Consider the following 15,152-nt stretch of genomic DNA (forward strand, 5'->3'; position numbering starts at 1 on the left):
TGTAATACCAGAGCTCACATGTTTGTGAAAAATGTTCATCATTCTGTGTTTTAACACTCATGAGCTGTAGTTGGTTATCTTGTACTACAGAATACGAGTATGTTGTATTACCTTCACCATTTGTAACAATTCATGTCACCACATCCATTCATGCTGTAACTACTGGATTATCACCCATGTTAAATATAGAATGTCTCATTTTCATTATCATGTAAGGTAATACTTGTTGCAGGTTTTTTTCTTGATGGTCTTAGTTCTCCAAGTTGATGCATATCCTTTTGTTTTTGAATACCATTGTGCTAGGGATATTCCCATCTCAAAATTTTAAATTCACAATCTAAACATGTCTTTATAGTATGAATGTATAGATATTTTGAATCATAAGGATTGTTGTATACCCTTCCCAAAAATGAACAGTATTTGATGGCGTCATACTACCTATGACATGCCAAACAATGTTAAAATGTGACTAATAAGTGCAATTTCTTTGACTATATATTGGTTGTGGGATATCACATCACTTGTTAATTTGAATACTGAAAAATCATTTTATAATGTAATTGGTCCTCATAAGCATCTGCAGTTTCTGAGTTTAGATTTTTCAAGAAAACATTTATTTGTGCTCTTATACACATAAGATTAACTTTGAAACTTTTATCTTTCCTTTACTGTTATTCTGATTGATTACTAATCATTTTCTTTACTGACAGTTAGTTCACAATGAGAAAAACTGACTGGCTTATCAACATTTTTTAATGTGTGTAATTTTAAACTGGAACTTGTTTTGTAGCTTATGCTTGAAGAAGAAGTCCAGCAGCTGAAGTCCAAAGTCCAGAGCCTACAGACAGAATTAGATAACAGTGAAGCTGTTCAAAAAGATTTTGTTAAACTATCACAGTCCTTACAGGTTGAGTAGAAATATTTGATTAATTTAGTAGTTCTGTTCTTAACAAAGTTTGTAAGAAGTATGTACTTTTAACTCCAGTATTTTAAATTAAAGTTCTTATTACTCAGTTTTTTTTCTCTCTAGGGAGTACTTGTTCACCCTCTCCATAATCAACCATATCTATTTGTTATTTCTCTTATTGGTCCCATTCTTTTTTAAGAATGCTTTTTTCTTTAGAATATTTATGATAAAAAGATTTGTATATCAATACAAATTTGATATCCTTTAGTGAATATTATACAAGATTTTAGTTTCTTGCATTCAAAATTTTATTAAATTACTTTGTTATATAAATTAATGTAACATAAAATCTTAGCTAATAATCGATATTTTAGTGAATTTCTCCAAGTTTGACACACGTGACACATTTTCTCTAGGTTTCTTCTCTATTTTTATCCACCACCCCTCCAGTAACTGAAATTCAATACAAGTTACTCACTGTAAAATCGTCATTGCTCATGTAAACCATAATTTTTATAGCTTTCAATTTTGTTAGGTTACAGAGCTGCAAATAGAGAATCAGACCCCTCTTGTCATACTCACATGTTATGTCCTATTTTTCAGGATTTGTTACTACTTCTCATCCACTTTATGTAACCTATAACCTAAAGAAAGCTAAGGTTTTCTTTTATCAAATGACCTGGTATATTACATTGTATTCTGAACAGATGAACACCAATTTTATTCTAATAGGCAGTTAAATAGATGTATACTGTTACAAGTTTAAAGCTACTTCGGATAAACAAATGTAGTTTAATGTTGCAAATTGAAGTTATTCTAAGAAGGAAAATAGGGTAATTTAGATTTATTTAGTTTTTTTTGTGTGTGGTTATGAGGGAGATAAAAGTGACCAATCTTATATAGAGATAGGATAGAGAAAATGACAAAGTTTTAGTGAAAAAAATGTTTGAAATGTATCTAGAAGATTTTGTGGATTAAACAAATGAGATTTGAGGTTTTTGAGATAAAATATTTTTAATCTTAACAAGAAAATTACTTTCAATATGGACTATTCAAAACAAATAGTCAATACATTCACAAACAAATTCTTATTCTATTAAAAATACTTCACTAAAAGATATGAAGTTTTGTATCTGTAAAACTTGTAATGTTAACTGAAAGACTATCAAATTTTGTGAAAATATGCACCATGTATTGAAAGTTAGAAGTATTAAATCTGTAAAGACTATAAACAAGTATAAAGAGGTCACGTGATTGGTCAAACCTGTATATATAGAGAGAGAAATAGAAAGTGTATTTTTAACCAAAATGTGTCATTAACTCTTTGTGATTTCAGTATTACTTGCACAGTTATTACAGTAAACATTAACTGGTTATATTTATCTTTTACAAACTAGATGGAGCTAGAAAAAATCCGACAATCAGATAATGAAGTGAGGTGGCAACATGAGGATGACATCAATGCTTGTAATTCATGTAAAAAAGTACTTCACTCCAAAAAAGAAAAGGTACGTGTTGGAAGAAAACAAGCTTTGTAAATTTTTCAGACTTCGTTTATGGGATTTGTTGTGTATTTGACTGAAAAACAAGTAAAAAAAAAACCTACTTCAGTATGTTAAAGATTCAAAACAATCAATTCCAATAATAATGTAGAATCAAGCAATTCATTTGATAGTTGAAGGTGAGAGTGTGGTTTTTCTCATTCCGTTTACAAAGTGTTTTTATTTGTCTTACGACTTTTGTGTCACTAGAAGTGTATCACTGGGATATCTAAGAGATGGTATTTGATAAATAGTTCCTGTTAACAGTGTCTATACAAGGGTGTGGTTGTATGTATTTCACAGAGAATTTTTTTTTAATTTCTCGATAACAAGCCTCCTGTAGGTGTTTGTTTTCAATAACCTCATTAAAAAAAAACAAGAACAAAGTCTTGCAAAGTATTTCTTTGAACACTTTCCAAAGCTAATTGTTGAGGAGATTTAAGTTTGTTTATCAGGTAATTGTAAAACTAGCATTTTCAATTTTCATCACAAAACTGAAAAGGTATTCATTATCTTCTTGGAAGAATAAATTCCACTTGAGCACTGGCTAGTACTGAACTTCAAAGAGAGAATCTATCAAGACGATCGGGACACATACCTAGTTTTTAACCATTTTGACTAATAGTAGTATCATTGTGATGAACATAGTGAATATTCTAGTTTTCTGCAACATTCTGTAGTAGCAAAGCTGGGAAGGAAATTTACATGTTTGCAGAAACTCTTTCAGTGACAGAATTGTGTATTTATACGATAAATTTATCAGGAGCCTTATTTTCTCCAAGTCTGTTAAATCGGAGTAAATACCTTGAGAGCTTTGATCTGTATCTGATGATTTTAAATGTGAATTCTTGATCAATGGAACATCTTAAAGGCTTCATTTCACACTTTTGTGAACAGTTTTTAATGTAGCAAAGAGGTGCTAGTAAGTGAATTGTCTGATTCTGTTTATATGGAACACGGTACAGCATCCCAGTCGTATTTCTTCACAAAATGAGATCTTTTTCCTCTAAACTTCAAAATTTATTTTACTATCTTTCATTTTAATGAAGTTTCCATACACTTACAAGTATGTGATAATATATTTTGATTGTTTCCCAACACTTATTGCTTTTTTCAGCTCTATTTGTACAGATGTTGCAGTTGTGTCATGTTTTTTGTAGAAGTTAAATCTGTTCAATGTAAAACAGAGTTTGGGACATTTTTTAAGTCCACATATTTATTATGTCTATGGTAGATACAAGAACCATTCTATGCTTTTACTCTTCTTTTGTAAAGTGTAACAACAATGACATACTATAGATATTACGATATCATTAGTAGATTTAGAAATTCTAATCAATACCAATTTTGATATCCAAGAGTTTTTTGTGTTTTTTTAATGTCATAATAAGTTTTGTAGCTATTTAAGATTCGTAAGGGTGATCATTTTTGTGCTTGATCAAATAGTGCATCAGGTATCATATTCTAGTTGTTTATATAGTCCTCTAATTTCAATACTAACCTTTATATTTGTAGTTTTTTCATCCAACAAAAATGTTATTAATAATTCATAGTGTATTAAATTTCTACAGAATATTCAGTTGTATATTTTGGTTTCACTCTGCATTTTTGAAATAATGTTTCTATTTATATAAAAGATTTATTTTTGAAAGTGTTGAAAAGTTCGTTGCTCTAGTTACAATAACATGTTGATGATTCTACAGTTATCTGTTTCATCCTCAGCATCACTGTAATCACTGTGGAAAGATTTTTTGTGCTGAATGCAGCTCCAAGATAGTGTACAGTGGGCCCAAACAACGGCCATTTAAAGTATGCAGTGTGTGCCACACTTTATTGGATCATGAGACAGCCCCGTATTTTAGTAGCAGACTACCACAAACACCTAGTTAAAATCCTGTAGTCCTCTCAGTAAAGTTGCATCCTCTCATGCCGATAACCTTAAGTACAGGAAAATCTTGAAAATGTTTTTTGGAAGGGGGAACTGCCTGGAAAATGTAATGTCTGGAAAATAGAAGGTAATGTTCAAATGGAGACATATCATTGTAGGAAATTTAAATAACTCCTTTTGAGGCTGGAAGATATGAGATCCCCTCTCCTGCTCCCTTTAAACAATATTAGGTGAAAATAATGCTGACTTTATTTTATAGTGTGAAAGAATGTTACACTGAGTTACATTACTTTTAGATGAAAACAACTCACTCGAGAATCAAGTTTTCTCTGCCATCTGTTCTGTGTAATGGGAGGTGTCCGTTGAGTGTTTTAGTGTGAAATCGTCTGCAGGACAGACTACCAAGTTACCGTCTGCCAGACAGTGTGTTTAAATAATATCTGTTTGTTGGAACACTGGTGTCCACAGTTTTGTGCAAGAAGATAAAGTTTGATTGATAGCTGTTATATAGTGGAAATTGTGCTTTGTTTAAAACAAAACAAAAAAAAGATTGCACCCAGCAAGAAGAAAAGGATTCCAGAAACAGACAAGAACAAATCCAATAAGAGCAGCTCTATGGCAAATTAACCGAAACATTGTCTTGTTTTAATGTAGTGAGCTCTTAAATAGTAATTTCAAGCTATAAATTGTAGCTAGAAACCATTGCATTGGTACCATTTGTAATACAGTATGTTTACACTTAGATTAAGTCTTTGAAAGATAAAGTTTCGTACACTATAACATGATTATAACTTCTTAAAACCCTTTTTTTTCCCGACAATATTTACCAGAAATTGATATATCTCACAAATAGGTATACAGCAGTTACTAGTGTTGTTGGTTCAATTACAACATTATTTGTGACTACAGTATTAATTAACACTAATGGTTTTTGCTAGAATTTAACTTCTTTGTTCTGAACATGTACAATATTTCCACTTGTAGTACTTCAGTCAAATAGTCTTGGTATCGACCTTATCAAATGCTAATTATAAATTGTGAAAGATCTTCCAAAATAAAAATGTAAGAATATTGCACATTTTCACTATATACTTGTATAATCTAATTCAGAATAAAAATATCTTTGTAATTAGAACATTTTTTTAATGTTCTGCAAAATATTTTGCTTATTTTTATTTTTTGAAATCTCTCTAAATGAAGTCTGCTGGTTGTACTGTGTGCTCTCTTCTGAAGTAACCTAAAAACAATTATTATTAACATCACGAGTCACCAAATTAGCTAGTAACTTCAAACCAGATGTTTATGTTTATTGGTTGGCATCATGGTTCTTAATATGATGGATACTCAGTGTATAAATGTGACCTGCACAAGATTAAAGACCTTTTTATGTATATTTATAAATCTTAAAAGCTCTTAGATTTTATCACCAACAACTATGTGAAATTGACTTTCATAAAATATCTGTTGACATTTGACCTTTGTATGAAGGTGAGCTCTAACGGGTACATGAGATTGGCCTTTCCAAAGTAACATGTTACACATTTGCTTCAGATATATCAAAGTGATATTTCACTGAACCTACTGCTAGTAACTACTTAAAGGTTGGTAAAAACAAAATGTTACTAATTGAAGAAAGTAATCCTTGGAAAAACTTTGTAATTAGCCATAAGATTGAGTTGTTCTTTTCAGGGCAATTTGATGTCTTTATTAAATTTAATTGTAAACCTTTATGTAGTGGTCTTTCCTCATTTTTTTTTTCTCTAATAACAATGTACAGTTTTGAGAAGTGTAATATTTAAGTTTCACATAAAGACTGTGTTTACTAAAGTAAATCATGGAGATGTACATACTTTGAAGCATATAGGGTGCCCTTTTGCAATTAACATCCATTTTCTGTGTGGTGCAAACAAGTTTGACTAAGTCCAGCTGCACTATGTCCATGCACATTTTTCCAAGTGTATATTGGAAGGTTGGTAGAAAACAACAGTAATCAGACATACCAGTCTTTTCTCGTAATTATCTCGTAGAAGATCATTCCACCATCCAGTAATTTAAACTGTAACTTTCTAGTTTTATCACTGCCACCTTGAAGTCTACAAAAACACATACAACTAGTCTTTTCTGCTTGTGTAAATCAAAGTTAAATGTATTGTATTTAAACATCCAGACCAACGTGAGGCATTTATTTGTAAAATCATCTTTAACCTTGCTTGAAATTACTTATTGCTTTTATCGTATTTTTAAACCAGTTAGCTCAAAAACAGATATTTATCTTGTCAACCAGTTGTTGAGCTGAAATAGCTGTACTACATATTTGATCATCATTCTGATCATCCTGAAATGGAAAACTCAATTCTGTCTTTATGGCACCTAACTTACTTAACACTAGAATTTCCACTAGTGTCAATGTGGATCTCATCAGCATTTTAAACTCATTTTCCTAAACTATTTAGGTATGAAATTGATTGTAAATCCATGACTTTGCTGGTTACAGAGCTCCCAATAACATGTAATTCACAAAAAAAAAAGAAAGATGGACACGTACACTAATTACTGCTAGGAGCTCCTATACATTTTACACAGAAGAATTGTTTATCATGATGTTTTTTAAATTAGTTCTTTACACTTGAGTAATATTGTGAGAGGCAAAAACAAAGTTATGGAACATGATGCAGTGTGAAGACTTGACCATTGAAAGGTATGTGAAACAAGTAGGCAGTTGGATTAAAATTTAATTCAGTTGTACCTATAATCAGGGAGTGATACAGTACTTTGATGCTATTTTTGCTGTTGATAGGTGAACAAAATATGTTGAGACAAGAAATAGGAATTGTATTTGATGCTGTACTAATTTTTCATAAACAGTTTTGTCTTACGGGTTAAATCCTTCTCATTAATATATTTTAATAGACACAGTTACTGGAATTACTGAGTTCTCATATAAATACTCTTTGTATCTTTCTTTTTGGTTTTGTGTATATTATATGTGGGCCATTATAAGAACAGGCCACTTAAAACATCCACTCTTTTCAGATTTACTGATATTTCACAAATGCTTGTTGTAAGTGTCAGCATGTTGCATTTGAAGAAGGAAATTATGGTTATGAAGAAGTTTCTAAACATAACCATTGACAGTTGTTCCTTCCTTAAAATGTTTAAGTTGTTCGAGACTCATGCAATGAAACTTGTATTTATCAAAAGTGATGTGTTTGCTATTAAAAGAAATTGCAAGTGAAGTTTCCACATTCATTTGTGATGAAATCCTGGTGGTTTTCACACATTTTGTTAGTTACTATAAATGTTTACATGTTTCTATTACATGAAGAAAGTTCACAAGGTGTTTATCACCACTTTACATAAGATTTTGTATAGAAACGTGTTTAGTTTTATATTTAGGTTTCACCTTTGTTTGCAAAAAGCTGTTAACATTAAAGATTTTTTAGTGTTATTTCCAGGTCACCATGGGTATTTTTGGATGTCTTATGTCTCATTCACAGTATCCAGTAATAGGTTTGTCTATAGGCACGAACTTTATAACATATTATCAGGCATGACACCGAGAATAAACATTTATTAATAATACCCAACAGATATTACTAGCAGTAGGACTATAAATCTGAATATTTTGTCATTTGTGACTGAATTATATTTCTGTTTTAATACTGACATGCCTTTGCTTGTAAAACTCTATTTTTATTTATTTATCTATACAATAATTACTCACACTCACCCATTCTTGTTTCTTCTAATTGTCATTTAAATAGTGCGGAATCAAACCTTTGGTGGAATTGTTTGAACATTCATGTGTGTGTGTACATATATTAAACAGGGTTCTGTAGATTAGGATCCCAGGTAATAATATCACATAGTATTAGCTTAAAAAGTAAAGTATTTAAAAATATAAGAAAGGAGTTAGAAAAGTGTAGCAGTATTTGTATTACAGATAGTATTTTTATAAATATTTACGTCTTATGCTTTATTAGCTTAATGAATAGAAGTGCTTTAAATTCCCTTTTTCTTTAACAAATTTTTTCATATAGAAGTGAAAGCCATTTGTTGTTTTTTAATTTAATGCTGTGTATGAACTTCATACAATAAAAGTAATATTTGTTGATACAAGTTTTAATGCCTACCTTTTTCCTGTCTTTTTTTTTTTTTTAGTTCTTACATCGTATACATATTTCACTTTCTATTTTTTCCAAAAAAATCCTAACCTAATGAATGTACTGTTTCTAATGAAGGCTGGTTTTACTCCTAAAATATGCAGAAAACAATTTGGTAATGAGTTAAACAACTTAATTCTTAATACTGCAAACCAATGCCAATCTGATGAGTCATGTTCTTTTCACCTAATACTATTATCTTTCTTTTGTATTCATTAATTTGAATAATACACTGTCAGTTTGCAGAGGAAGCACTTATAATTTTAGTTAAAAGCTGGTTATATGAATGTTTGTTAGTCAGACAAATGCTGGTTGAATAGCTTATATGAATGTTTGTAAGTATTTGTATGCTCTACTCCTATCCCAAATGAACTTTTTCTAAAGTTATCTCAACATGGAAATGTTAAACCTAAACAAGTCTGTAAATTGTGTAACTTGTTTATTTTTTGTGCTATAAAATACACATTTGTATAGTATTGTAAAGCAGAATTTGCAATAAAAGTTTGATCCAGTATAACCCTCAGAACTAAGATTGCATGTTTTCATTATGAATATTAAGTTTATATAATTCAATGAATGTTGAATAGTCTTTGAAGAAAACCCAATTATATGATACAACATTTAATTCCAGATAAAGTTATCAGATAAAAATATATAAACCCAAAGTTTAAAATTTAAGTATTTTGTCTACTAAACTTGTGAAACTACAAAAATTGGAATTAAAAACACAAGGACCCAAATGTGTGTGTGTATGTAGAACATTCTGGCACATAAATTTTCCACAGAGCAATCTGGTTTGCTTTGTGGACGTTCAGAGAATATCTTGTCACAGGTTACGGGTCTGAGTGTGTCGAAGAAGGTCAGAGGATGTATATCAAAACAGTTTTTATTCATCAAAAGCAATCGAAAGACAAAACACAATCATAAAACAATGTTGAACTGCTTAGAGAAGTTATCTTTAATAGATAGACTGATATTATAGTACTATTCAAATTTGTTTTCAGAGAGCTTTGTTGACCTTAAAGTTTGAATAGTACTACAATATCAGTCTATCTACTTGACATTAAATACTAAAATAATACAAGGTTAACTTCCTTTTACATTGAGCTTTGTACATACAATGTCCAGCCATACCTGTTCCAATGTAGAATAGAAGTTACGAGTCATTAATCCAAGTCGCTGACAAAGGACACCCGTATCTCAAAATGTTAAAATTAATTAGCGATTTATCTTTTCTATAAAACTAAAAGAACAGCCAATTCAAGTGTGGTGTTCCAGGGAAGTAAAGTTGACCTTGTTCACCCTAGACTTTGAGCGTAAAGTAAACCGAAATAGATTTCAAAATCTTTATGTATGAACTATGGTGATGATGGTTAACACATGGTTCCTTCCTTTACCAAGTATGCATTCTTCATACTGAAATGACTGCGAATTTACACATGCTATATATAGCTCCGTGTCAAATAATACCGAATCATAATTAGTGTTATAAAAATTAGTTAGAATGGTTAACCACGTATCAGTTTAGTTACAATTACCGTTAACGACTTTGAAATCTGTGAGATAAAACTTTCATGACGCTATTTTAACACTCCAAATAAACAATTTAAATGTTTATTTTGTGAAAAATGTAGGCCACGTTGAAACAAAAACTTATAAATTAAACTAACAAACATTTATCTATTAACATAAAACTGTGCTTCGTACAAAGCGCATCCACCCTCTAGTGGTTACAAACAATACATTTAATAGATAATAAAAATGGATTTAAAGAGGAATGCAAATTTTACGTAAAAATGATTTTTATTACTAAGTTATTGTTATTTTACAGTATATTATAGTTACAGCAATAATTAATGAATATAATTCATTATCATTTTAAAAAATATGCATTACATGTAACTGAAAAAAAAAAAAAAAAAGGTGTTGAAACAAAATAGTTCTATGCAAGCTAAAGTTCTGTTGGCTTCATGCTAATGCTTTACAAAATCCCAAATTTTGTTTCCAGTTCTGAACCTGATTATGACACTTCCTTCCATTAGCCATATTTATACAATTTGAAAAAAATATACGTGTTCATGCATAATAACGGATCTTATTTTATCACTACAGTTGTGATTTATTCTAAAAAAAAAATTGAATAAATATTTTCAATACAGATGTAAATGTTTGTTTTTGGCTTTTGTTTAGTAGTTAACGAAAAGTTTAAAATTATTTTTTCTTCATAATTATCCTATCGTGTATCAGTGTGTGTGTTATGTCTGGAATAAAACTTCATACATGTAACGTTAACTTTTACTCTATAAAATGTTTTGTTTTGTTTTAATTTCGCGCAAAGCTACTCGAGGGCTGTCTGCGCTAGCCGTCCCTAATTTTGTAGTGTAAGACTAAAAGGAAGGCAGCTGGTCATCACCACCCACCGCCAACTCTTGGGCTACTCTTTTACCAACGAATAGTGGGATTGACCGTAACTTTATAACGCCCTCACGGCTAAAAGGGCGAGCATGTTTGGCGCGACATGGATGCGAATCGCGACCCTCAGATTACGAGTCGCACACCTTAATCCTCCTGGCCATGACGGGCCGGCGTGGTGGGAGGTTCTGCTTTGCATGCGGACTTCTATTTCGACGTCTATAAAATAAATATTTCTGAAAAATTATTGGATCTTTATTTGAAACAACATTTTCAGATTAGTTTTATTTGTAAATGTGTATGGGTATTTTCTTATGGCAAAGCCACTGCCGCCTATCTCGTGATCTCACGGAGGGGAATTGAACGGCTGATTTGAGTATTGTAAATCCGGAGACATACCACTGTACTAGCGAGGAGCATCTATAAATGGAACAAGTCTCTAGGCTTGTTATTCCATGTTAGAAACACTTTTGATCTATTCAAATTATTGAAGTTATATGAATAATTTTTCTAATCTATAATATCGTATAATTACATAATTATAATATTCTCTTAGAAAAGCCTTCATTTTAAAATTCCAAATTTATTCAGCTTCTTACAATTTCTTAGCTGTACGAGACCCAGTAGAAAGTTTATTGAACTATGTCACTGAATTTCTGTAATTTGTTTCTAGTTGCTGCTAAAGAAAAAATTGCACTCTGCACTTAGGGCTATGGGCGTGTTTTATGAGCAGTGACCAAATCCCGCTGTTTAAACTGATAAGAATTGACAGCAAAGAGTATTGACTAGCTGTTTCACCTATATTCTACCAATTCAAAACAAGGGACAGCTAATACTGATATCTATCGAGCACATTGTGACATAACAGTAAAAACAAAATTTTAAATATGCTTATATTGAAGGTATAACTTTCAACTGTTAGATAGATAATGATACAACACTAAACTAACCCGGCATGGCCAGGTGGGTTAAGGCGTTCGACTCGTAATCTGAGGGTTGCGTGTTCGAATCCCCGTCGCACCAAACATGCTCGTCCTTTCAGCCGTGGGGGCGTTATTATGTTAAGGTTAATCTCACTATTCGTTGGTAAAAATGTAGCCTAAGAGTTAGCATTGGATGATGATGACTAGCTGCCTTCCCTCTAGTCTTACACTGCTAAATTAGGGAGGAGTAGCGCAAATGGCCCTTGAGTAGCTTTGCGCAAAATTCAAAAACAAACAAACAGACACCAGCATGTATGATGATATATTAGGTAATATTATGACATCACCTGCATGGTCATGTGAGATAGTTAATTGTATGACGCAGATCAGAATGGAAATATTAATTTATTATAAATATTCGTGATATTTTTTTGTTATTTTTAACTTTAAACTTTGGATTTATTTCATTTTATGTAATTCCTAAGTTTTAACCCTCTGAGCATTCTAAGTTCGACATTTAAACTTAAAGGTTTGTCAGAAAATGTACTATGGAGCAACTATGAATTATCTAATTTTCACAGAGCTTCAAAAATGAAAGAACCTGGATGCAAGTTATAAAAAATTAAACAGTGTTTATTTAGTTCACAAAAACAACCAAAAGAATCTACCCACAAAGGAAAATGGGTTTGCTTGATAAAGCTTCCTGTATCTCTCAACTCTCATATCCTCATGATCGAGAAAAATGTATTATATACAAAAAATAATAAATAAAAAATGATGCTATTCTCATTATAATTCATGCTCTACCAAATCAACTGTTGACCATTCCTATCGGAGTTTAAGGGAAATTTAATTGTTGAAATTAATTGAAATTTAATTATTATATGTGTCTACATGTACAAAACGTTCTATAAAATCCTGGTTTCGATACTCGTTATAGGCACAATACAAATAGTCTATTTTGCAGTTTTGTGCTTATCAATAAACAAACAAAAACAAGTGCGTTTTTAGTTTTGGCCGTAATGGGGTGCGAACTACTGGATCGCACTCAGCCTCCATCCTCACAAAACAAATGTAAAATATCAAGATATCAAAGTGAATTAAATTATCGTGATAATCTAAATTTCTATTTATGTAGTTATTAAAGACAACAAAAATAAATTATTACTGGTATTGTACTTAATTGGTTCTATGCTTGGACAATGTTTTAGAACTTTTTAGATTTATGTAATTTTCTGTAATTTAATTCATTTTATTTTAATATGCTTTAGTAGGCAACCATTCAACGTAAATCAATAATTTAAAAAAGTTATTCTATAAGATAAGGCCCGGCAAGACCAAGCGTGTTAAGGCGTTCGACTCGTAATCCCAGTCGCACCAAAACATGCTCGTCTTTCAGCCGTGGGGGCGTTATTATGTGACGGTCAATTCCACTATTCGTTGGTAAAAAAAGTAGCCCAAGAGTTGACGGTGGGTGGTGATGATTAACTGCCTTCCCTCTAGTCTTACAATGCTAAATTATGGATGGCTAGCGCAGATAACCCTCGAGTGGCTTTGCGCAAAAATTCAAAACAAACAAATCATCAGATAACAGTTCCAACTTTTTTGTTCAAACTAAGTTAAAATTTTCAGAATTCAAGTTAGTAAACTAAATAAAGTGGCATAATTTAATTTATTGTTATTGGTTTTAGACAAATGCTCGCTTGATTTATCCACCTTTGTTAAAAATCACTGAAATAAAACACTCTGGTTTCGAGATTTAATTAATATGGCGTTTCCCATGTTTAGCGTGTGTTGATAGTTGCCTGCGTTGATTTTTTGAAGCGACTTAAAAATTAATGTTAATTTTTAATGAAATATCTATGCAAGTTTTAAAGAAATGTCAAGCATAATCGTTAAAAACCTTCCAAAGAAGGTAAAGGCTTCAGTTTATTTTTTGGAGCAGTAGTATTGGTACATAATTTTAGTTATAACTTAAAATTTAACATTAAAAGAATAATACATATTAGTATATATAATTTACAATGTGGCCCTAATAGTTTAAATTACATTTAGACTGAGAGCGTGTATTTTTATTATTTGAACAGTTCGATATTCTATATGTGTTTTTAACTTATGCTACCCTTGATATTTTAGTTGATCTCCATTTTCCAGGTGTATGTTAAAAATATCTTGTTTAGGTTCAGATATTTTGAGTATTTTTAATTAATTCTTGGAAATTAATGCATCGGGACTCGTACTGACAAGCGTGCCGCAATGGGACATCACATGCAAAGGGCCTGTACTTTCAACAATCTTTTCAACTTTTATGGCATGTAATAAATAATAATAATAATATTTGAAATAAGATATGGTTCTACAGTTAATGCCAGTTTAAATACAGGAAAAAATGTTTACATGTTTAGATTTTAAACAGCGTTATCTGTTTTTTACGAAATATTGTCATGAACTCTGAACTGGAGTTGGAATCAAAGGTGTGAAAGCTATGGCATGATGTAGTGATTAAGGCTGCCTGTTCCATTAAATGTTTATTAATGTACTTCTTAAAGGAGTTTTTGTGTAAGTTGGGTATTATTGTACTAAATAAAACTTCATATCTTTCTCATAAGTTGTAATAAATACTGCACATGGGTCTCATAACCAAAATGCTCCTCTAAGCATTTTAATTCCACAAATAACTGCTTCATAAATAGGTTAACATTTTGAGTTGTATAATAGTACAGAATTAAAATGTTTGTCATTCAAACATTTAACTTTATCATATTTTTTTGGACTCTCACAATTATATACTTTTATATTTTATCTGTCACATCTATTTACGGATTATATATTTTCCTCTGGTAAAACTATAAATTCAAAAGATAACAATATGACTTGTTTAAATGAAATATAAAACTAATCATATCTGGCATCTGAATTAATGTACAGTGGTAAGTCTGTGGACTTACAATGCTAAAATCAGGGGTTTGATTCCCCTGGGTGGACTCAGCAGATAACCCAATATGGCTTTGTTATAAGAAAACATGCACAGTTGAGAAACCATTTCATTTTCTAGTAGTATTGCTTTGGAAGAGAAAATCATTAACTTAAGCTTACTTGTTAAAATAAAATAAACAACTTTATCTAGTGGTGTTGTTAAAAGTGGCAGTTAGCTAAATGTGTAACTTGAAATGTTTTTACTTAAAAGTTATTTTTGTTTTATTTGTATGTTTCAATGTTAAGAAACAGCAGTTTTTTCTTTATGTATTATCCTTAATAAATATTACAGCAGGGTGATCAATCAGCTACATATGAGCATTGATTATCTATAACTTTCTA

General features: G+C 30.9%; 2 protein-coding genes across 8 annotated transcripts in view; both read left to right on the forward strand.

Moving 5' to 3' along the window:
- LOC143253803 (rab GTPase-binding effector protein 1-like) overlaps nucleotides 1–9,014 on the forward strand; it is a 64,721-nt gene extending 55,707 nt beyond the window's left edge. For 6 of the 7 annotated variants that reach the window (XM_076508205.1, XM_076508207.1, XM_076508208.1 and 3 more), the window contains 3 exons: nucleotides 791–907; nucleotides 2,305–2,415; nucleotides 4,171–9,014. In XM_076508205.1, coding sequence (XP_076364320.1) covers nucleotides 791–907; nucleotides 2,305–2,415; nucleotides 4,171–4,338 — 396 coding nt within the window. In that variant the 3' untranslated portion in view covers nucleotides 4,339–9,014. Of the gene's footprint in view, nucleotides 1–790; nucleotides 908–2,304; nucleotides 2,416–4,151 lie in introns of all 7 variants that reach the window. The other variant, XM_076508211.1, reaches the window with a different exon arrangement.
- Nucleotides 9,015–13,582: 4,568 nt separating this feature from the next.
- The window catches only part of LOC143253804 (putative RNA-binding protein 19), a 38,929-nt gene continuing 37,359 nt past the window's right edge, over nucleotides 13,583–15,152 (forward strand). The window contains exon 1 of the mRNA XM_076508213.1: nucleotides 13,583–13,749. Within this exon, the coding sequence (XP_076364328.1) occupies nucleotides 13,714–13,749 (36 nt within the window). The 5' untranslated portion in view covers nucleotides 13,583–13,713. The remainder of the gene's footprint in view (nucleotides 13,750–15,152) is intronic.

The sequence above is a fragment of the Tachypleus tridentatus genome, chromosome 6 (assembly GCF_004210375.1).
Source record: "Tachypleus tridentatus isolate NWPU-2018 chromosome 6, ASM421037v1, whole genome shotgun sequence".
NCBI classification, from domain to species: Eukaryota; Metazoa; Arthropoda; class Merostomata; order Xiphosura; family Limulidae; genus Tachypleus; species Tachypleus tridentatus.